Source organism: Clytia hemisphaerica, unplaced genomic scaffold (genome assembly GCF_902728285.1).
Source record: "Clytia hemisphaerica strain Z4C2 unplaced genomic scaffold, Clytia hemisphaerica genome assembly, whole genome shotgun sequence".
Taxonomy (NCBI): domain Eukaryota; kingdom Metazoa; phylum Cnidaria; class Hydrozoa; order Leptothecata; family Clytiidae; genus Clytia; species Clytia hemisphaerica.
The window spans coordinates 537,498-559,679 of NW_027104429.1; the positions used below are offsets into that span (position 1 = coordinate 537,498).

Sequence of the window (22,182 nt, forward strand, 5' to 3'; positions counted from 1 at the left end):
CCTGTCAGAACGAAAAATTGAAAGATTTTCCAAAAGTGAACTGAAAGTAGACAAATAATTGAAAATCTTTTTTAGTTTCTAGTAAAATTTGGTACTGTGTCAAAGTTCAATAAAAATTGGTCTTTATGTAGCAGACAACCTTTATATTTATGAGTGATAAAAATACCTAAATTATTTTTCAGGCGAATTTGAGCGACAGCCAGAGATCCTGGCTTTAAGTACGAGATTGGAAGTCCCTTGAAAGTTCATCTCCAGGTTCGAACTATTCTAAGCGTCGTAGATCTGAATTCAAGTCTGGATTCATTCGTATCATTTTTAAGGTTGTAGACAAATTTTTTCCTACAAAACTTTAGTTCTAAAAACAAGTAATTCAGTTTTCCAAATGTACATCTTTTAACAAATTTCTCTTTGAAAACTAACTGATACAAAATTTTATACTTAGCTAAAACACTAAGATAAAGTCATTAAAAAAATAGATCAGCATCCCGTTCTTATTTGTTGTTGGTGTTATCAGGAAGGGTCTATCGAAAAATTTATGAAAACTATGGAAAAATACGGGAACTCCTATCCACGAAAATGAATTTTCAAATTTAGAAAAAGTGTATTCTCTACAATGGATTTTCCGTAGCTTGCCTTTTATGTCATAATAACTTATATACCTTAATGGACGTTAAACCTCCTCTAACTCAACCAAATATAGCAAAAATAGAAAAAAACTCTTATTGCTCTCCACAAATAAAAAGTCATTCGTCAAAAATCATTTCATCAAATTGCACCGAAATTGAAGAAATGGCCCATCTGTCGATTTATTTTCCTGTTAAAATTTCTTCTCTTAAGGCACCTTCAATAATAGCCAACATAGAGAAGAGATCGGAATTACTTGCACCTCTAAAATCGTACTCAATATAAAATTTTATCAATAAAGCATTAACCCTCTTTTAAAATGAGGAAAATATAACGAGAAAAATACATATTCCATCACTAGATATTTACAAAAGTAGGTACTAATTATCTATACAGTTTCTTTTTCCAAAAATATATGTTTGCGTAAAATTTACTCGCGTAGAAAAAATAACAACTTTTCACAACACTGATTCTGATTTATAATGGTAAAAGTTAAAAATAGAGCTATTTAAGATTTAATCTTTGACTAATTTGAAAACATTATGCTGTGCACCATGTTCATTTGAAGAAACTTCAAAAACAAAAGCCAAACAAAGTAACGTCTCTTGAGTTTGTCGATTTGTTACCACCTGAAATGGATAAAAAACATTCAAAATCTTTTCCCCATCAGCAAGTAAAGCAACTGCCGGTCACCTAATTTTTAATTCTGTACCGGAGGATCTACGGAAATCACTTTCTCAATCAACTTGATCCAAAATAGCTTTGATAACTCGAACAACAGATTTGTTGGCATTACAGAAACGTTATATCTACAATCAGTGTCATAATATATTGGCACTTTTGGCTAATTTACCATTTTTCGAGCAAGAATGTCAATTCCATGCCTTCAACTTGATTTCATCGATTATTTCGATCTGGGAGGGATTTATTGGTTTCTAGGCTATATTTCAAGCCCTACTGGACCATTTTGGAACTTTGGATCCTAAGATCCTTTTGTAGTTTTGCTAAAACTGTTTACTGTCAAGCTCTCATAATTCAATGGCCATGGCGCACTGGAATAATCGTTTCTGTTATAGAGACCATTAGAGACGTAAGGGGAAAACCGTTTGAGGTTTAAAGGTTTCACTTTTAAAAACTCTAACGTATACCGCATTCCGTTTTTACATCTGACTTCGATATCGTATCAACATAATTGCAGGAATACTTCCGACTAATGGGTCAAGAAAACGTTCAAACCAAGAGGGATTACAAAACAAGACGAAGACAATAAATAAAACACATACTTGTAAAATTGTGAAGTTTTCGAGGACTGAATTCATCATGAATTTCTCTGGTAAATGTTTGAGCTTGTGGATAAAATTGATCATGTATTCGCACATGGCTGACCGATGAATTCTGTAAACGTAGCGGCCATTTTCGTAAGATGAGAACTCCGTTTCCACTTTCTCCACAACTTGCTTACCGAAAGAGCAAACCTTGGTAGAACAAGTGATCGTCATATTTTCTGTTGATTCATATCTAGGGTAAAAAAAGTAGGTGAAGAGTTTTAAGATATAGAAGCTTTGAGCATTAGGGCTCAGAGATCAGATTTTGTCCTTTAAAGAGCCTGGGGGCTAAAATTACCAAAATATTTGGGGGGACCTAGATTGTTGGGGGGAGCCTAGATGATCTGACTGAGACTCTGGGGGCTGTTCAGCTAATTTCAAAAGATGTCTTATCTTACTATTAAATCAAATATAAAAAGCAAAAGATTTGTAAACATAAATATTAATACAAGTAAAATTTAGTTTTCATTTATCAGTACTGTACTCGCATATATTTTTTATTGACTTCTCTCTACGGGGACGGGAGAACAAACACAATGTTTTTGTTTTAGTTTATCTTGGGACCTGAAGTGTTAGGGGACCTAGCACAAGGCAATTTTTGGGGGGAGCTAAATTGTTGGGGGGACCTTACTTTGTTGGGGGGAGCTAGAAACCTGGCTGAAGCTATGCTCAGATTTTAGCCCCATAACAATAGCTCTATTGCTTGAAATAATAAAAATTTAAAAGAATCTCAGGTTAAGCCAAAATTTCTTTAAAAAAGCGTGTAAGTGAGGTTCTTTCTATCTTCTTTATGGTCTTGTACAGATCACGTTGAGCATTATGTGTTTAAAGAAAGGTGACTTACGTGCTGGATACTCTGTACGCAGCAGCTGCATCATCCGATATATTCGTATTCAAATCAGCCTTGGAAAGAAAGGAAAGGACTATATTCCACACTACTGCTGAGGAAATAGAAATTAATTACAAAGAAAGATTATTGCTACATTTTAGGCGGATGTTGTGTGGATTGTAAAAAAAAGTCAAAAAACACTTTTATTAAGAGATCTTGTAAAGCTCTAACCCTAAGAAAATTTAGTAGTCTTACCCAAAACTTGACCAAGAAGAAGAGATTTTGAGGTCCCTTTTCGTAAAGTTCTTTCAAACCACCTTTCTTTTCAGGAAACTTGTCATAAATTTGTCGAATATCAATTGATTCGATTCCAGGATCTTCAAATATGCGATAGTTATTCAAATTTACAAAGACATGCTTGTGGTACTAAAAAAGAGAAGAGTAATGAACTTAAGGTAAATAGGCCATTCAATAGTTCATTTAATGTTTTTCTTTGAGTCATTAGTTTGGAGATGATAAGATATATAAGATACTTACGCTTTCCGTTTTGTCAATTTCGATATATGCAGAAAAATCAAGTAAGCGAAGTGGCATTTGGTTTTGGGAATGTCTTGTCTGCCATGGTGGGCTAGAGGTCGTGTTGTTGGGTTGCAGACTGGAACTGTGTGGTAATGGTGGCGGCTAAAAGAAAATAAGAAATTTCAGGTATTTGTTCAAAACAGCATCCGACAAAAAATTGTTTCTTTTTAAATATCAGTGCACGTTAAAGGGACATAAAAGTAGTAAAACATTGCGCGAACCACGTGTCATTAAAGAGAACAATGAAAATCACGTGTCCAAAACAAACTTGTAGTAGAACAATTGAACAATTGAACTATCAAAATTAGCCATATTTGATTTGATTTTTGATTTTGACATGTGACATTTGTTTTGATTTTGTATCCGCTGCATACAGTTTGTTTACAAATTTGGCAAGAACTGTTATGTCCCTTTAAACATATTGGGCCATTCCACCATATATCCAAACAGGGGATGGACGAACATTTCCAGGGGTATAAAGTACTTCCAGGGGTATAAAGTACTTCCAGGGGTATAAAGTACTTCCAGGGGTATAAAGTACTTCCAGGGGTATAAAAAGTATTTTTCATATAAAGGTTATTCTGAGATTTCCAGGGATAAAAGACTGACATTAGTTCATCCACCCTCACTTTTTCAAGGTATGAAAATGATTTTTCCAAAGGTTCTTTTGCAAATTTTGCCATTTTCCAGGGGTTATCCACACATTTCTAAGAATCTTCTTTTTTCTATGGAAAAGTTCGTATGGAAATTTAATGGAACAGTCCATTACGCAAAATATTTCTAAATGGATCAGTCTAGATTTAGGCTACAGAGGGGTAAGAACCCCCTAGCTTTATTTCATCCCCCTATAGCTATATCCATACCCCATCTTAATGAAACCTTACCCTCCTTTTTATGCAGAAAATCTGAGCAATATAAAAATATAATTAGCGTTTTTTAATAACATGATACACTTTTGTATTTTGATGGTACATATTTTTACTTGAAAACAGACCGTGACAATTTGTATATGATTGAGTTGATCAACATTTCCAGCCCCCCCCATTCTTATTTGATCCCCACCTGGTACCCCCCCCCTACAAAGGCTCCCAAATTTTTTGGCACCCCCTATTAAAAAAGTGGGGGTGCAATCTATGAATTTATAACATGAAGCAAATCACTTCAAAAATTAATTTTCAGTTTAAAATTTTTAAAATCGTTCAAAGTCTTTATTTTCAAGTAACATCCGAATCAGCTTAGTCAGCCCTTTTGTGATGTAATAATGAAAAATTAATTTTTGTAGAAGGATCCCATAAATAAAAATTACATACTGGTCCATCATGAATAGTTGGTGAAGTTGGATTACTTAAAGTACGAGAGGAAGAATGTCTGTCGGAATTGATGCCTTGCGCGTGGGAAGTGGTTGAAGCTTGTGTTATGGTACTGGCATAAAAAGCACTTGCAGTTGTGAACGGATATCCAATGGGCGGTGCAGGTGGAGGAGGTACACCATTTTGAGGAGATGGCCAATACTGATAAAAAAATAGTTGTTATCATTATCAAAATCTAAAAAGAGATTATATCAATATCGTTAACATTGGCTAACCTAGACTTGTTGGATTGTCGATTTTGTCGTCCCTTAAAAACCTTGCTCCTGCTCACAATCTTAACATATGTCTAGCTGTCAATCTAAAAATCTAAACTTTGGTTCGTGAATCAGGGGGGGTCATCATGGACATCATGATGTTTAGTGACGTGGTGGTATACCCAAAAAACTTAAACCACGGGGTACCTAAATACCAAAAAGTTGGTATCCAGACTAAAATTTGAGAATTTATTTAGTAAATCTTTTCATTTTTCGTGTTTTTTTTTCAGAATTTTTTGGGTGTTCCTAAAAGGTAGGGTACCCGAATTGGGCTACTTATTGGGGTACCCATTTTATTTACAACAGACCAGAATTAAATAACGGAAAATTTGTGTAGGAAAGTCATCTGCTAGGCCATGAGTTAAGAATCTGAAAAATAATTCAATTACTATTGCATGATGCAGAAGATATTCAAAGATACATGTTACCATGTGGTCAAAGCACATGGTGTATGAAATAGAGCTTTGTGACAGGGTATATGGGTAGCAACTTCAAATTTAATAACATTACTCAGATTATTGAAGTAAGTCAATATGTTCTTGTGTACATAATAAATTAAAACACAAAAGATCGAAAAGAGAGGATAAAAGATCAAAATGATCAAATTGCAAACTGATAACTTTTAACACCAAATTTAGAGACTCTTATAAAATTAAAATTAAAATAAAAGGAAATTATATTTTCGCGACATCCTTCATTTTATCGAACAGAACATATTACATTGTTCTGCGTTTTTCAGAAATATTATTCTGGTCTCTATTTTTTCGAGTATATGAAGAAGGAAGACAACATGGTCTCTGACCATGGCATGATAAAAAATTGTAGATTTCAGTACCTTTGGGAAAATAACTATTGCGACCTAAGTTTTATGGCAGTCTTAAATCTGATTTTTGTAAATGATCAATCGAAGGTTTTAGTATCATTTTATCATGAACTAAGCATCAGTTTGTAAAATTTAGGACAAAAAGGGGTACCCCAATAAGTAGCCCAATTGGGCTACTTCCTACCTTTTAGGAACACCCGAATTTTTGCAATTTTTCAACATTCACTTTTTCAAAGATCCAAAAAGTATTACATTTTGTGGGCTCAAATTGAGTTCTCTCTTGACCGCTGGCTCCAGCAATTTGGATGGATGTAACTGTTTCCAGATACTATCTGTGAAGAAGTTAGGTTGGCCATTGCTTGAAGTGCCTTGTCTTTTGATTGAGAGTCCTGAAAAATACAGTTTTCAGATTTGATTTTACATTGAATTGTATAGAGCATTTACTATCAACTGTCAACCACCACAAAAAGTGGCACCTAATCTAAAAAACTGGAAAATTTTCTGCCAAAACTTAATAATGCAAAAAAAGGAATTAGTTATTTAAAATTCATTCAAACTGGCTTGAACAAGATGAGGTGACCAAAATCCTTTTGGAAAGACGAGCCTTGATATAAATGAATGATAATGGATGAATTTTGAGATAAATATAAAATTTCTGGCACTGATTTAATAAATAAATTACATGCTTTAAACCTACTTGTATGTCCCTGGCCTTACGGCGAGCAAGAACTTGAATATGGCTTGAAACCTAATAAAAAGAAAGGAGATGAGAACTTTGAGTTTAAAAAAGCATGGTTTGAAAGAGTAGAACAGAGTTACTATATTGGCAAAAGTTTTAATTTCTCCAGGTTCTATAAAAACATGTGAAGAAACTTGGCAGAACTTTTAAAAGTATTGCCATATATTGAAAAAATCGCTAGGCAAACAAATCTAAATTTTTGAAATACCTACCACCAGATGGAGTTTTATTAGTTAGGGTTGGAGGGAAATTGGCCCTTTTTTCAAACGAAGTGGCAGAATTCAACGAAAATTTTGAAGAACTTTCAGAAGTTTGATCATGTAAATTCGTTTGTAAGGCTGTCTTTTGGGAACTTCCTCGACATTACATAGCATGAATGTAAGCAAAGTTCACTTATTAAGGCCTTCAAACAATACCTTACCCCATTCTTGGAAATCTTAAGTAAAATTTTCTGTACATGTGAAAAAAGCCCTCTACCTTAACTTAGGGAACTAATTTCTTGCGGAACTTATTTTCGCGATGTGAGGGTACTAAATTGGCACAATTTGCGGAACTAAATCTTCACGATTGACACCCACTTTTTGCATATTCCTAGAAGTTTTTAGCATTTTTAGAAAAAATTGCACTTTAGACACTCAAAATCGCGAAAACTAGTTAGTTCCCACGAAAATTAGTTCTCTTAACTCTTAAGCATGAACATTTAAACGACTGGACATTCATCTCCTTTGTATTTTCGAAGATAACACTGCTAGCTTCGTTCCCACCTCGTTAAAGTCATAAAATGTAACAATAAGTTTTGATGATATACCTCTTGGGAATACCTCGCTTACAATGCCTAAACTTCAACAAAAGTTTCTGCTGTTCTACTCTTCTCAAGTCATTTATCTCTATCATAACAAAGATAACAGAGGCAAAATCATCGTCCAGCTTGTCAAGATTAATTACTATCTAATATCTTTAAATTTGGACCCAAAAATTTTAGAGAGTATGGGATTCAAATTATGATAATCTTATGACACAGGCTCTCAACTTTGGCATATTATTTTTTTCATATCATAAAAAAAGTTATTGGAGTGACAAAAGTGATTAAAAAATATACATGCAGTTGAAATTCAGCATTTCTGCGTTGAAAAATGTTGAAAAAATATACTGCAAACTCATGAAAATATTTAGAATAATTCTTTTGTGAATTACAGTTAATGTTTAAGCTTTATCAATCCTTTTACCTAAGTAATTTTAAGAAACAAAATTGTGACGGAATATTGTCTGATTTTTTATACCAATTTTGAAATACAGGCGGCAACTACGCTTGCTTCAAAGACACAATAGAAGATAGACATCCAGTCTTTTATATGTTCATGTCTTAAGGTAGTTGGAGATGGAAAATTGGGCAATTTTAGTGCAGAAAAACTGAATTCAGCAAAAAAGTTTCGCAGAATTTCGGAATTGGCAAAAAATATTCAAAATTGGAGATAAGGAGTAAAAATCCAGTTGACATCTTAAAGAATTGAGTTAAAAAACCTTGGGATGGACACTTTTGAAAGTCGGGGGATGCCAAGATAGAAATGGGATTGAGCCCCTTTCCATACTCTACTCCACCACTATGTGGTGGACACATAGATAGATTTTGACCTTTCAACAAGTTACAGATCATTAAAATACTTGCAGAAGGATATTGTTGACAATAACAAGTGTTTTCTTTGTGTTTTACAGTAGTTAAAGCACTGTCAGCACTGATCCTTGAACCGGTTAGTGTAAAACGCAGGTCACAGGTCACAGGTCATGGGTCACAGGTCATACAAATTACAGACCGGAAAACTGTAACGCACTCTTAACATACAACTCATAACATAAGCTCCTGAAAATATTATATGTAATGCAAATGTAATATCAAAATATGTTATTTAGGAGACTTAAATGACAAATCATCAACCCCAAATATTGACAACAAATGACACTTAAATTATGTAAATAATGATGTTATCTCAAAAGTATGAGGTTTTTTACACCAATTAACAATAAAATATTCTTCATGCATAATAGGATGCTGACATTGCAAGTGGATATAGATTGACAGGTTTTGAAAACAAGAAATACTCCAAGAGAGCTGATTTAGAGAGATGAAAATAGTGACGTCATTTTATCAAAAATACAAAGCAGGGGATAAAAATGTTGAAACATTTATAAAATATACTCTCATTGACACTATTTTCATCAATTCTTGTTATCATACCCAAGGTGATGCAGGAGATAAAATGAGATATAACATAGTGATTGTGAAATAGCTATTTTCCTGATAGGGGGCTGTTTAAAGCAAAGGTGAGATCGATATTCAAATATTTCTTTATTCTTTTTATATAACATACGTAACATGCGTATAACATTGAAAAGATATTTTGTTTACATGTGTGATATAGATGTAATATATAATACAAGTATTACAGGTCCGTGTTATACACGGCATAAAACGCAAAATCACGTGGTAAGCACTTGGGTAGATTTTTAGCTTTAAAATAGTTCTAGATCAATAAAATACCTTTGGAATTATATTTTTGACATTAACAACTGTTTTTCAAACATTTTCTTTGTGTTTTACAGTAATTGAAGCTGACCTGTCAACACTGACCCGTGACCTGTGACCTGTGACCTGTGTTTTACACTAACAGTCCTTGAACTGTTGACCTGTGACTTACATATATAACTAACTGCTTGTTAATTAATTAATGATGAATATTGCAAATTCTGGCTATTTTGAAATCAATCATGGCTAAAAATTATCTGTGTTTTCTTACATACCTGCTTTCGACTTCTGGTTTTGCCCGTCCTAAGTTTGATATATCGTGCAATAAGTTCATTACGTCCTAAAAGATAATATAACATTTCTCAATTAAAAACTTGGTCAGGCATCAAGATAAGGGATAGAAAGTGCATCGCAATTTTTTGGTAAGCATAATTAGGCATCCTAAAATGGATCACTTTTCAACTTTTAGCTTGTAAGTAATCCAAAAACGCATCGCAAATTGCAAAATGTGATACATTAATTTGATCCCTGTTGGTTAAGCTAAAACCAAGCAGAATATTCGAATCAAAATTAGGCTTGAGAAAATTAGAAAAAAATTAACAAAGTAATTTCACGCAAACTTACAATCAAAGGTTTTGATCTAAATATAGAAAATGTTCTATCTAATATACAATATGCATAAAAAGATTCGAAAGAGTATCAACAATATAGAGGCACCTTGGTGTGAGAAATGTGTCTTTATTAAATATATTTTATACTTTCAAAAACATTTTCTAATCTTGTTGCAATTGTTTTTACATACGTCTGTGCATACTAATGCTGAGATAGTGCACATACATGAGTGTTTCTGAAATATTGCCGGCTCAGTATTGTCAGACCTTTCAATCAAAGCATAACCTTTACTGTAAATGGACACAGTACTTGCGAAATTTGTAAACAAACTGTATGCAGCGGATACAAAATCAAAACAAATGTCACATGTCAAAATAAAAAATCAAACCAAATATGGCTAATTTTGATTGTTCAATTGTTTTACAAGTTTGTTTTGGACATGTGATTTTTAAATTGTTCTCTTTAATGACATGTGGTTCGCGCAATGTTTACATTTTACTACTTTTATGTCCCTTTAATTTACAGGAATTATTTTTGTGAATCAGCCTTTTCAACTATTTTGAGTGAATTCAACAAATTGCCAACAAATTTATTACCAGTGTTATATCACTGGTTTGTGTAAATCTCAGGTTACAGGTTACAGGTCAGTGATGACAGGTTGACTCTAATCAATGTCATTGCAGAGGAAAATGTTTGGAAAACACAAGAATTATCAAAAACATAATTCTCAAGCAATTTCATTCATATAAAACCATTTCACACATCAAAATTTAACCATGTGCTTTTATCGATCTTTCGCAGTTTGCGCCGTGTATAACGCAGACCAGAAAATATTTGAAACCATATTATACGTATAACAGGTATATTACATATTGTAATGTTTTTAATGTAATATGATGGTTACATATATTAAAACACATCGCTCTAAAACTACCTTCTCAGAGAACTCACGAGCTTCTGATTGGTGTAATTTTATATCCAGCCATAATTGTTATCATCACATTTGGTATGCTGAATATTTTTGGTGTTTTTCTCTTGTAAGACATGATATTTTGTGATTCTATCAATATTTTTGTCAAAAATTGTCATTAAGTCATTAAAATAACAATTGAATGATTAATTAGTTTCATTCTTCTAAAACCAATCTCTTAGGGACCTCACAAGCTTCTGATTGGTTCCGTTTTATATCCATTCACACAAACATCACATTCTGTATTCTGTCGTGTTTTTGTCTTTTCTTGTATAAGATTTTATGATTCTGTTAATATTTTTGTCAAAAATTGTCATTAAGACATTAAAATAATAACTGAATAATTAATTAGTTCCATCCTTCTAAAACCACTCTCTTAGGGACCTTGCAAGCTTCTGTTTGGTGCCATTTTTTATCCATTCACACCATCCACATCACATTTTGCATCATAAATATTTTTCGTGCTTTTGTCTTGTTAGGCATCATATTTTATGATTTTGTCATTATTTTTGTAAGTAAGTGTCACTATGTTGTTATTCTATTCAATTGTCATTTTATAATAACTAAAATTACTTTTTTGTAATTTAATGCGTTATGTATTGATGTTATATGTTATGATCTTATTATCTTTTTTCCGGTCTGCACTTTGTTGACCTGTAACCTGTAAGCTGTAACCTGTAACCTCCGACCTGTAACCTGCGGTTTACACAAACCGTTATATTACTGATTTCAGCTAGAAATCTACATCTATCATTCAATTTAAATTTCAGTAGCAAAAGGTCTTAGGTCCATTATCGGTACATCATTTGAGATGTGTACTATCTATTTATCAAATATTTAAGTAACATCAGGCCTGAAGGCTCATTTTCTGTACTGTGTACCGGGAGTCCCAGAAAAAGTAGTAAAGTAAATGAAGTGAATTTTCTTGAGTTCTATGAACAAAGAATCAATATTTTTGCATTGGAAAGAGGAAGGATAAACTCAAATTATGAGAAGTCATTCGTCAAATCAGGTCAACTAGATCAAAAGTTATGGTCTAAATGCAAAAACATTACTTTTCAAAAAAGTTGAAAAAAGGCCAATAAATTAATTGTAAGGCATGGACAAAGAAAGGAAAAGAAAAGGAAAAAAAAAGGTAGCCTGTTTGATTATGACGAGCGAGTTCGAAGGTGCGGAAGTGTGCAAGCTTGTCAGCATTTACCTTCATTATAAGTTAAGCGAAACGTACAACATAAAGAACTTTGATATTTATCGTGATGATGGACTTTCAGTTTTCTAATGAAAACAAGAATAGCCAAAGTTTCCTACAATGGTTTCCTCAAAACCACAGGATGTCTTATCAGGAGTCCCTCAAGGAAGTGTCCTTGGTCCTTTGATCTTACTTATACTCATTGGCGATATTGACAAAGATCTCTTAAACAGCTTTGTGAAGTCCTTTGCTGATGACACCCGTGCAACAAAACAAGTCAAGACAATTGAAGATGTTGCCTTACTGCAATCTGACTTAGAGAAAATTTACAAATGGACAGACAACAATAATATGAAACTTAACGACATAAAATTTGAACTGTTGAGATATGGTCAAAATCAATTTATCAAGGACCAAAAAAACTATACATCACCATCAGGCAATATCATTGAAAGCAAAAATGTTATAAAAGATTTGGGAATCCTGATAAGTAACGATTGCTTGTTTTAAAGAACAAGTAATTTCAACCATTCAAAAAGCAAAAAGTTTAACTTCATGGATACTGCAAACGTTTTCATCACGGTCATCCGTTCTATGGAGTCCAAATACTGTTGGTCTCTTTCAGAGAGACATTCAAAAATCCTTTCTAAGAAGGATAAAAGGCACCTCAAACAATTAACGGGAGTGTCTCAAGCAATCCAAAATCTATTCCCTTCAAAGAAGAAGGGAACGCTATCGCATCATCTATGTTTGCTCTTTCACGAGATAATTACACCCGTCTCCTGATTAAGAAACGTGAACCTCCTGATTAGGAGACGGGTCTCCTAATCAGGAGGTGTCTCCTAATAAGGCGACTGTTCCTGACTGACAAAGTGATGAGGGAAATAGCTGCTGAACAAGGAATTCGACATTTTGGAGGTTTACGCAGTGAAGCGATAGGTGGGTTTCCTGTCTAGAAAGTTGTTTGCTGCAAACAATAAATTCTCGAATTTTTTTGTCAATGTAAAAAAGACTTTAATTTTTTTTGTAAAATCAGTCCGAAAAGCAACCAAAAAATAGGTGGTCTCCATGACAAATTGTCCCAAAGACTTTTACTACCAGGGTAGTAAAATACTTCTTCCAAGAGTCTGGGTGGTGGTATGTAAAAATTCGTAAAGATCCTTTTACTACTCATATATGTCTGAGATTTTACTACCGACCCCCCCCCTGTTTGAAACTGCAATTGGTTGAAATGCAATCTGATGCAATGGCTAGAAAATGTAAGTAGCTAATACCATGTAAAATTCCACTGGGTAAATGGTTTTTTTTCTTAAATATTTGGAGAATATTTTACATAAGATACCGTGAATTCGGGTAACTCAAATGACTGACCAATCAAAGCAGCAAAATTTCAAAACAAATGAACTACGCAGCTCCGCTCACAGCTCTACTCTACCATTTTTGTTTTGATTTGAGTTTGTATTTAAGGTACATTTTCTATTTAAAGGTCAAATTAGCATGTTTTGCCTATGTTTTGCACATTTAAAATGGGTTAGTTACACCCCAGGCAATTGCAAAGATATGCCAGACTGTCCTAGGTGGGTTATGTGATTCAACCCCACCAAAAGCTAAAAAAATATTTGTGTAAAATTTTCTAAAGTGAGTAAACAAAATGAGAATACACACAATAAATCAAGGTTTTATAAGTTCATTTATATATGAAGAATTCCTTAAAAGCCAAGCATAACTTAATACAAAAAAAATAAAATGGATCAAATTCCTTTTGTTTTTATAACCACTTGCAAGTTTTGAAAGAATTTGACAAAACTTAGTACAATGCAAGGAATCTAACTGTCATAAAGACTTTTAATTGCTCCTACTAATTCAAAAATATTTCAGTTATTAAGATTACATTTATCAAATACTTGTCTTGTCTTCTTTTTTAAGAAGACATGAAAAAAAGATTATAGAAGAAAAACACTAAAATAACAAAATCGTTGTGACTCACTTACCGTACATTTTCCCTTCGTCTGACAGTATAATTTTTCTTCTACCACATGGTGGGTAGATTGCTAATGCTTCTTGAAAACTTTGTTCTATGTCTGGACTCCAAACACCCTCAGCATCAGAAGCCATGGATTCAGGGTCAGTACTTGCTGATACTCTTTCATTTCTGGTTGAGATCTCTAACTGAATGTTCTCTCAATTTATCATCCGCCATGTTTTGTGATCAGATTTTGGTTCGATTTTAGACTTTGTTTATGGTTGTTAAAGATTCATCTACAGTACATTTACTAAAATTGCTACTTTTTTTCTATGGAAAGGAGAGAGAAATCGTGTGAACAGCATTAAAAATTCATGAACATCAATGTAGAAATTCTAAAAAGTAGAGTCTTTCGATTAAATATACTAAAAAAGTAGGAATCAAGGAACCGATGTCTTTTTTAGAAAGGTTTTAGAAAATAACATATTTTTTAGGACGCATTGACAGTTCTATACCCGTTGTAAAATGAAGAAATAACATACCATATTTTATTATAAGAAGAATTCCAAATGTTTGAAACGTACAGAAATATTTCAAAAATCTTTGCTTGAAAAGTTTACTTTTGTTTTCGCAAAGAATGTGAACTATTTCTATCAAGAATGATCGGCGCGCCCAAAATGAACACGAAAACATTATGATAAAACCAATATGTCCTTGGCCGAACTTCCGAAAGTCAAATGCCTACAGACTCTATGTGATTTATTTAAGTACGTTTGGCCAAAATGCAAACATTTAAAACAAAAGGATTATCAATTCAAGATACAGCGAATAACATCATCTATTTTTAAAAACATCACGACACTCTCCGTCGTGAAAGTTAAAAAGTTTTAATTATTGTAATCAGAGAAGAGAGACTCTCCTCCGTGTTTAGCACACGCTTTTTTAAAGAGAATATTACAACAAGTTAAGAACATTTCGAAAACAGCCAAATCTTGAAAATTTTTGAAAGTGGTTAGATTTTCCCAATTTTACACCTACAATGCACTTTGGAAAGCAGCTTAGCTTGGGGAAAAGGGATCCTGGCCCCACGTCGTCACGTACGGTAGGTCGCTCAGGAGTGCCCCGCCCCCCATGCAACCCGCTTTGGATGTTGTTCTTATGAAAAAAAACGTGTACTAGCTTTTGTAGTCTGGATCCCGGATCCCTTTTCTCTCTATTCAAAAAAAATTTTCGCCCTGGAAGTTACAGTTACAGTATTTAAATTCCGGTTAAATTCTACCCGACAAGAGGTACGGTTTTTAGTCCCGCTAAAGGATCCGATAGTCGAAAGTCGGGCGGCAAATACCCCTCAGCTCGGGGGCCTGGAATTCCCGAGTTATTTTTTTCCAAGTTATTTTACGTATGACGTCATAATTTTAGTTTTGTGACGTCATTATGACGTCATCACAAAAATGATAACTCGATTTTTTTTTAGCTTTTAACTTTTTGAGTTATTTCGTGTTTTTTAACTCGGTTTTTTTTGTGACTTTAATTTATCGAGTCATTTGAAAAAAATTAACTCCGTTTTTTTTCGTGCCTTTAATCTTTAATTTTTCGAGTTATTTGATAAATTTTAACTCGGGTTTTTTTCGTGCCTCAAAGTTTTTGAGTTATTTACATTATATTTTTATAGTAGATATTCGATTTATGGAAAACTCGACTTGTTTATATGGGCTTGTTACCTGAAGAGAGGGGCAGATTTGTGTTAAAATCTCTAAGGAAATAACTCGAAAATTTCAACAAGGAAGAAAAATAACTCGAAATCTTAAAAGAAGGAAAAAAAAACGAGTTAAAAATCTTGAAATAACTCGAAAAATTAATAGAACAAAAAAAAAACCGAGTTAAAATCTGGAAATAACTCGAAAATTTAAAGGAAGAAAAAAAAACCGAGTTAAAATTCTTGAAATAACTCGAAAATTTAACGGAAGGAAAAAAAACCGAGTTAAAATTCATGAAATAACTCGAAAATTTAATGGAAGGAAAAAAAACCGAGTTATAAATTTGAGTGTGACGTCATAATTTTCTGCAAATGACGTCATAACTCGGGTTTTCCGTAACTCGGAAAAAATAACTCGGGTTTTCCGGGTCTCGCTTAAATAAATATATCAACAAATAACTCGACAAGTTAAAGGCACAACAAAACCCGAGTTAAAAAACACCAAATAACTCGAAAAGCTAAAGGCACGAAAAAAAACCGAGTTAAAAAATACCAAATAACTCGAAAAGCTAAAGGCACGCAAAAAACTCGAGTTTTCATTTTTGTGATGACGTCATAAAAACTGAAATTATGACGTCACATATAAAATAACTACTCGAGAATTCCTTGAGCGGCTCGCCACAGATTAAAACTAAAATTTACCGCTAAATTTCGAAAAAAATATCAATCGTAATCAAAGGAATTGCTAGATTCAATCTGATTCAATACGGCGCATTTTTTTTAAGGCTTCACTTTTTCTTGTCTGAGAAAGGTTAGAGATTGAACTCTAGCCCTTCGGGCTTTAAACTCAATGGTTAGACCAGCAAGCGTCTGTCTTATATACAGGAACGCGGGAATAGTGCTTTATAAAGAGTTCTTATAAAAAATAGAAATTGCCACGGGAGAGAGTGGTTCAGTGAACCATGAAGGTAATAAAGATGGAGAGAAAACGTCTCAGTAATGACCTTAAATGGTCGTTGACATCTTTTATAATTATAATAAATCTATTCAAAGCGCGGCTTTTTTTATGTACCATTATTGGAAGCTTAAAGGGACATTACAGTAGTAAAATGTAAACATTGCGCGAACCACGTGTCATTAAAAAGAACAATTAAAATCACGTGTCCAAAACAAACTTGTAAAACAATTGAACAATCAAAATTAGCCATATTTGGTTTGATTTTTTATTTTGACATGTGACATTTGTTTTGATTTTGTATCCGCTGCATACAGTTTGTTTACAAATTTCGCAAGTACTGTTATTTTGATTTTGTATCCGCTGCATACAGTTTGTTTACAAATTTCGCAAGTACTGTTATGTCCCTTTAAATGTAAATAATTTTCTCAAAGTAAGGTTACAATAGTTCTATGATTTCATATCCATGTATTTTTGGGCGAACACTGTGCAAATTTTGAGAGTTTCAGCACATTTTCCTTGAAAATTACGACGTGAAGGGAGGAAGGGTCTAGAAGGGAGGAGGCTTTCAAATTCTGATGGATGATTAATTAAAAGGTTACCTAATCGTAATATAGAATTCTTTTTGAAATTTATCGATGATTTTATGAGAGGGGACCCTTAGAAATACAGGATTTTGTGATTGTTACGGCAAGCTTTTTCTTATTTTGATCAACAAAGCTATTAGTACTAGTAATAACATGGTTTAGAGGGTGATTTGGGATTAATAACCCCGAGGTTCATTGAAAACATTTCAAAATAGCCCAAACGTAGTCGTACGATACTTTTCAACCAATAGAAATTCTTGTTTACATCAGGGCGATTACAAAAAAGCGGGGTTATTATTTATCTACGATGGCCCCTAAGGCTCACCACGCACTTCCAGTTCTTATAAAATTTGTGAACTAGAACTGTCTAGGGTCATGGCCCAGAAGGCTCACAAGACACTGCGCACTTCCGAGTTTTTTTGTGACGGCACTGCGCATTTCTAAAAATGTTTTAGAGACGCAAAAGCCCCCCTCGAAAGATAGCCGTTCTGGTCAGCAAAATAGATACCGAATTGTAATAAATGAGTTGATGATAATAGCGAAGAGGCTCGGAAATCCCGAGTTATTTTTCTCGAGTTAAAAAAAACGAGTTACGAAAAAACCGAGCTATGACGTCATATTTCGGAAATTTTGACGTCATTTTGTTACCTTCCATATGACGTCATTCTCAATTTTGTAGCTCGTTATTTTTCCGTGACTTTAAAAGAGTTATCTCTGATGGTATCTTAACTCATTTAAATTTTCGAATTATTTCTCTTTTTTTAACTCGGTTTCGTTTCTTCTAAATTTTCGAATCGAGTTATTTTCCTTCCTGTAGATTCTCGGATTTTCGAGTTATTTTGGCGTTAACAGCAGAAGACTCAAAACACACTCACACACTTTCTAGTTTTCATGCACTAGGGTGGTCCAATGGCATTCATTTTAAAGTCCGAAAAAAATTTCATCGCGCGGGCCGCTCGCTTGGAAATTTCCCGCCCTGACAAAAAGTCAGAAGTGCGCAGTGTTATCTGATATTCCGATGGCGTATTGGCGGCCGCCCACGCTAAAGCTCTAAAGGAGCGGGCCAATATAAATTTTCCCGACCTTCAGAGCTTTAGCGTGTCGGAAGAAAATTTCTACCTCGGGTGCCAGATAATGCGCAGTGTCACTTGAGCCTTCTGGGCCATTGACCCTAGGCAGTTCTAGTTCACAAATTTTATAAGAACTGGAAGTGCGTAAAAACTAGAAGTGCGTGTTTTGAGCCTTCTGGGCCATCGTATTTATCGCCCGCTCGTCCCTTGCAAATCTAAGCTAAATGTAACCAACCATATAATTATCTCACAATATTGAGTTGTTAAAAATCCAAAATCTTTTTATTCAGTATTTTATGAACTTAAATATTCCCATGAGTGCACACAAAATTGATCACTTTTTCCCATTGCAATCAAGGGGCCCCATCAAGGAGCCGTTTGCTTCCGATGATAGGTACAATGAAATAAAAGGAGTTCAATCTCCATCTATTTCTTATTACCTCCATGAGTGAACACATAGACATAGTAGTGAATCCCATTGCAAGCTTAAGCTGCAGCAAAATACAACGACGTGGTTTACTAGTAGTCTAATTTACAAGGCGTTTTTGTGAAAAGCACGCGGGTCACGCGTTTTGGCTTCATTTCCCATCCAGGAGTTTCGGGTCTAGCACCTTCGGGGCTTTAAAGTCAATGGATCAACACGAGGAAAGTAAATTTTGAAATGCACGTTACAACTATTGGGAAAAACATTAATACTAGCATAACATACGATAGAAATAAATACGTTAAATCATTATCAACAATAACGAGGTATATGGAAAGGAAAACAGAAGAGCTTTTCGTGTTTTAGACCATCCACTATTATTCGGATAAGTGTTTTTACAAGCACTTTATTTCCATTGATTTCTATAGTGCAAAGAAGGAGACGGTCTAGGTCTAGCTGTACAAAGATTGTACACAAAGATCTAAAGGTAGGTTTATAAAGTGGTAGTTTATAGGTTAAAATTCAATTTAACATCTCAGGGGAAAAAATTGGCAACTATTTGTGTATTTTACAGGCCAGAATAATTTAATGGGGTAAAATTTCGCGGATTTCGCAGTTTTGGGTATCATTCGTGAAATTAAGGGCTCTGACCATAGTCGGAAAATTGATTTTAGTATTTGAACATAAAAGTTATGTTTTAGGTTCTTTAACACTTTCAACAAAGAATTGCCTTTATAAATATAAATATAAATAAATTTTCAGACTCACGGATAATTGGCCTAACAGAATATGTATAACATGCCACAGTTTTGTTGGCTACATCAAGTAGAACTTTTTATTTTGTAAGTGGCAAATATTAAAAACCCACTATGGTCAGACCCCTTAAGTCTCAATAGAAATTTGGAAAGGCCTTATCCGCGAAATATTTTCAAACAAAAAGTCAATAAACGAGCCAAGAAATCCTTTCATTGACAAATTGGAAAGCTTTGAGAACGATCCTTCCAAATTAAGGTTTCAAATAAAGGCATTTTCGTTAACACCCTAAGGCCTATTTTCAGATTATACCTTAGCAATGGTATTTCAGGTATTTAATTAATAAACTACATTGTGTTCAAAGTTGCATTCTTTTAACAGTCAGAGCATCTGCAAATGCTAGCCGATTATGGCCTAACTTGGATATGATTTTTTAAAAGACCTGTATCTTTTCACTCTGCTCTAAAAAAGGACAGATTTTTATCTCAAGAAACCCCTATTATAGTCTAATTTGCAGATGTCCCCAACGACCTCCCCAAATTGAGAAGGGTTTTAAAAACAAAACTTGTCAATTCTAATTGACCTGTAAACAAAATACAACAACCACCAAATGGCTGATTTGGAAAGTCGGGTTCGGTTTGTTGGAAAAATTCCCGTTCATTATTATTTCATTCCGCCTCAACACCAACATGTTATCAGAACTATTCTAGTTAACAGAAATAAATATATAATACGTAATATTTGAAACTATGAAGATAAAATAAAATATTGTCAATACATTTCCATAGATTTTCTTAAAAAAGATGAGCGACAAGCTTTGAAAATATTTATATTTATATATATTAATAAGTTAAAAATGGCGCAAATATTAATTTCGACAAATGTAAAACTTTCTATAGTTAACAAAATTGAATGAATTTCAAGAGCATAGAAAATGAACGACATAAAAGAATTAAGATTAACTGGAAGCCATAATGATCGTCTCCTCATCACTTTCATACAAATCGATATCATCTTTAAGCATGGACTGGTTGTTAAATTCAAACAAACTGTCCACAGCAGCCAGGGTAGCTTCGGAGGAGGACATGGCCACTTGTGCAATATGACTTTCATACTTTGAAAGGAACCTGTAAAATATAAAGATTGAGATGTCTTAACTGTTGAGTTAGAGATTTCACCTAGTGGTAGTGGGCCGTGGCCAGTGGATGAAAAATAAAAAAATAAGAAAAAGAAATGTCCGTAAACGTAAACGTAAACGTAAATGCCCTTGATAGTGTCAACATTTTTTCCGTTGCAGAGTCGCTATACAACTTAATTTACAGGAGCATGGATCATGGATTAAATCCAAGACAGGAGTGAATTTTCCGATATTTAGAGCAACTTGAGTCGGGGGAGCAACAAAGAATTAATTACCTTATCGGCCCTTATTCCGCCACAGCCTAATTTTGGGCTTACGCCAATTAGGGCCGTAAATAACGCCAAAGCTTGTAAAAACCGCTATTCAGGCTTCAAAACAGTAAGTATTAACTAAAATTTTGAATTAAATTGTCATCTTTCAGTATTAAACTGTAGAAAATCATTGATTTTCGTGAAGTTTTGGATATAGAGTAAAAAAATGGATAGTTTTCATTCGTTAATCATGCCTAAAATCCTTTAAATTGAGAAAGAATGGTAAAAGATTAATGCCACTTTTAGGTAAAAATTGCAAAATCTTGGCCCTTTTTACGCCACGGGCCCAAAAATAACGCCAATAAGGGCCGGCGTAAAAGGGCCGATAAGGTACTGATTTTTGAGTTAAATAAATAAAGATTTGACCATATCACTCGGAGGTATCAATTATATGTGGTTTTTTCTTACACATGCACACAATAGTAAGTCAGATAATTCGATTTTTAGCCCGGACTCGTCAATTGTTAATTGCGCATATAGGCCCCGAGAAAGTCAAATCTTTTCTCGTCAATTGTTAATTGCGCACACAGGCCCCGACAAAGTCAGATCTTTTCGACCACTTGTGTTTTTTGCTGGGCAAAAAATAACTTATATTATACTTCTCCATTCGAGAAAAACACCTAGACTAGCCACTGCCCTATCCATAAAAGGGTGCATGATAAATAAATAGACTGAATATGAAGAAGTGTTTTTGAAGGTTTTTAACGAGTTTTCAAGGTTTCAAAGGTTTTTCCCCAGAAAATTGATAGTTTCCAAGGTGGTTTTCAAAGTCTCGTAGACGCCCTGGAACAAGCTTTACTAAGTAAATTGGTCAACTTATGGCAATACACGGGTTGCAAAATTATATCAAGGCACTCAAAATATGTGATCACTCAAAAAAGTTCACGTGATTTTATTGCCATGTTACTTGCTTTACAACTTACGTCTGATAACTTTATCAGTGTCAATAACTTCGAACCAATAAAAAACATATGTCATGTAACAAGCACATAAAAAATTCGAGTAAAAGCGTGATTTGTCTTCAGACTTTAATTTTGCAACTTGTGTATTTAGAGGATGCCAAATTAAAACCTGAATGTTACCAAGTTCGAGAAACAGCAGTTTCGCGCATTTTGGGTTTCAATCTAAATTGCAAGGTCTGAAATTCAATGAGTTTTTTGGGTGTCTTCAAAATGATAAAGCCCTTCAAACTTAGCAGAAATACATCTCAACTTTCCTAGATCAACAGAATCGTGGTAAAACTGTCTCTGTCTATCAATCACTACAAAACAGTCCAGCTAGGGAGGCTTTTTATCGCTCAGTTTGAGTAGCTCTATCACATGGAAAAGCTATTTTCAAAACTTCGGCGACCTACCAAAACCATAGATCTCCAGGCCTTGGAAACTAAAAAAGACGCAAAACACGCAAAAAATCCGGAGTCTTAAGTTTTAAAACCTGTAACAGAAAATAA

The 22,182-nt window shown here is 33.9% G+C and overlaps 2 protein-coding genes across 2 annotated transcripts in view; both read right to left on the minus strand.

Moving 5' to 3' along the window:
* Positions 1-369: 369 nt before the first annotated feature.
* LOC136820572 (transcriptional enhancer factor TEF-1-like) lies at positions 370-14,456 on the minus strand. Its single transcript, XM_067076760.1, is given in 12 exon segments — positions 370-1,253; positions 1,908-2,142; positions 2,794-2,852; positions 3,034-3,204; positions 3,316-3,459; positions 4,668-4,868; positions 6,057-6,149; positions 6,152-6,193; positions 6,502-6,552; positions 9,340-9,404; positions 13,827-14,128; positions 14,341-14,456. Coding segments are annotated over 11 exon segments (1,299 nt in total). The 5' UTR covers positions 13,951-14,128; positions 14,341-14,456; the 3' UTR covers positions 370-1,139.
* A 5,459-nt stretch (positions 14,457-19,915) lies between these two features.
* The window catches only part of LOC136820555 (SWI/SNF nucleosome remodeling complex component-like), a 28,096-nt gene continuing 25,829 nt past the window's right edge, over positions 19,916-22,182 (minus strand). Inside the window, exon 19 of the mRNA XM_067076744.1 lies at positions 19,916-20,410. Within this exon, the coding sequence (XP_066932845.1) occupies positions 20,242-20,410 (169 nt within the window). The 3' untranslated portion in view covers positions 19,916-20,241. The remainder of the gene's footprint in view (positions 20,411-22,182) is intronic.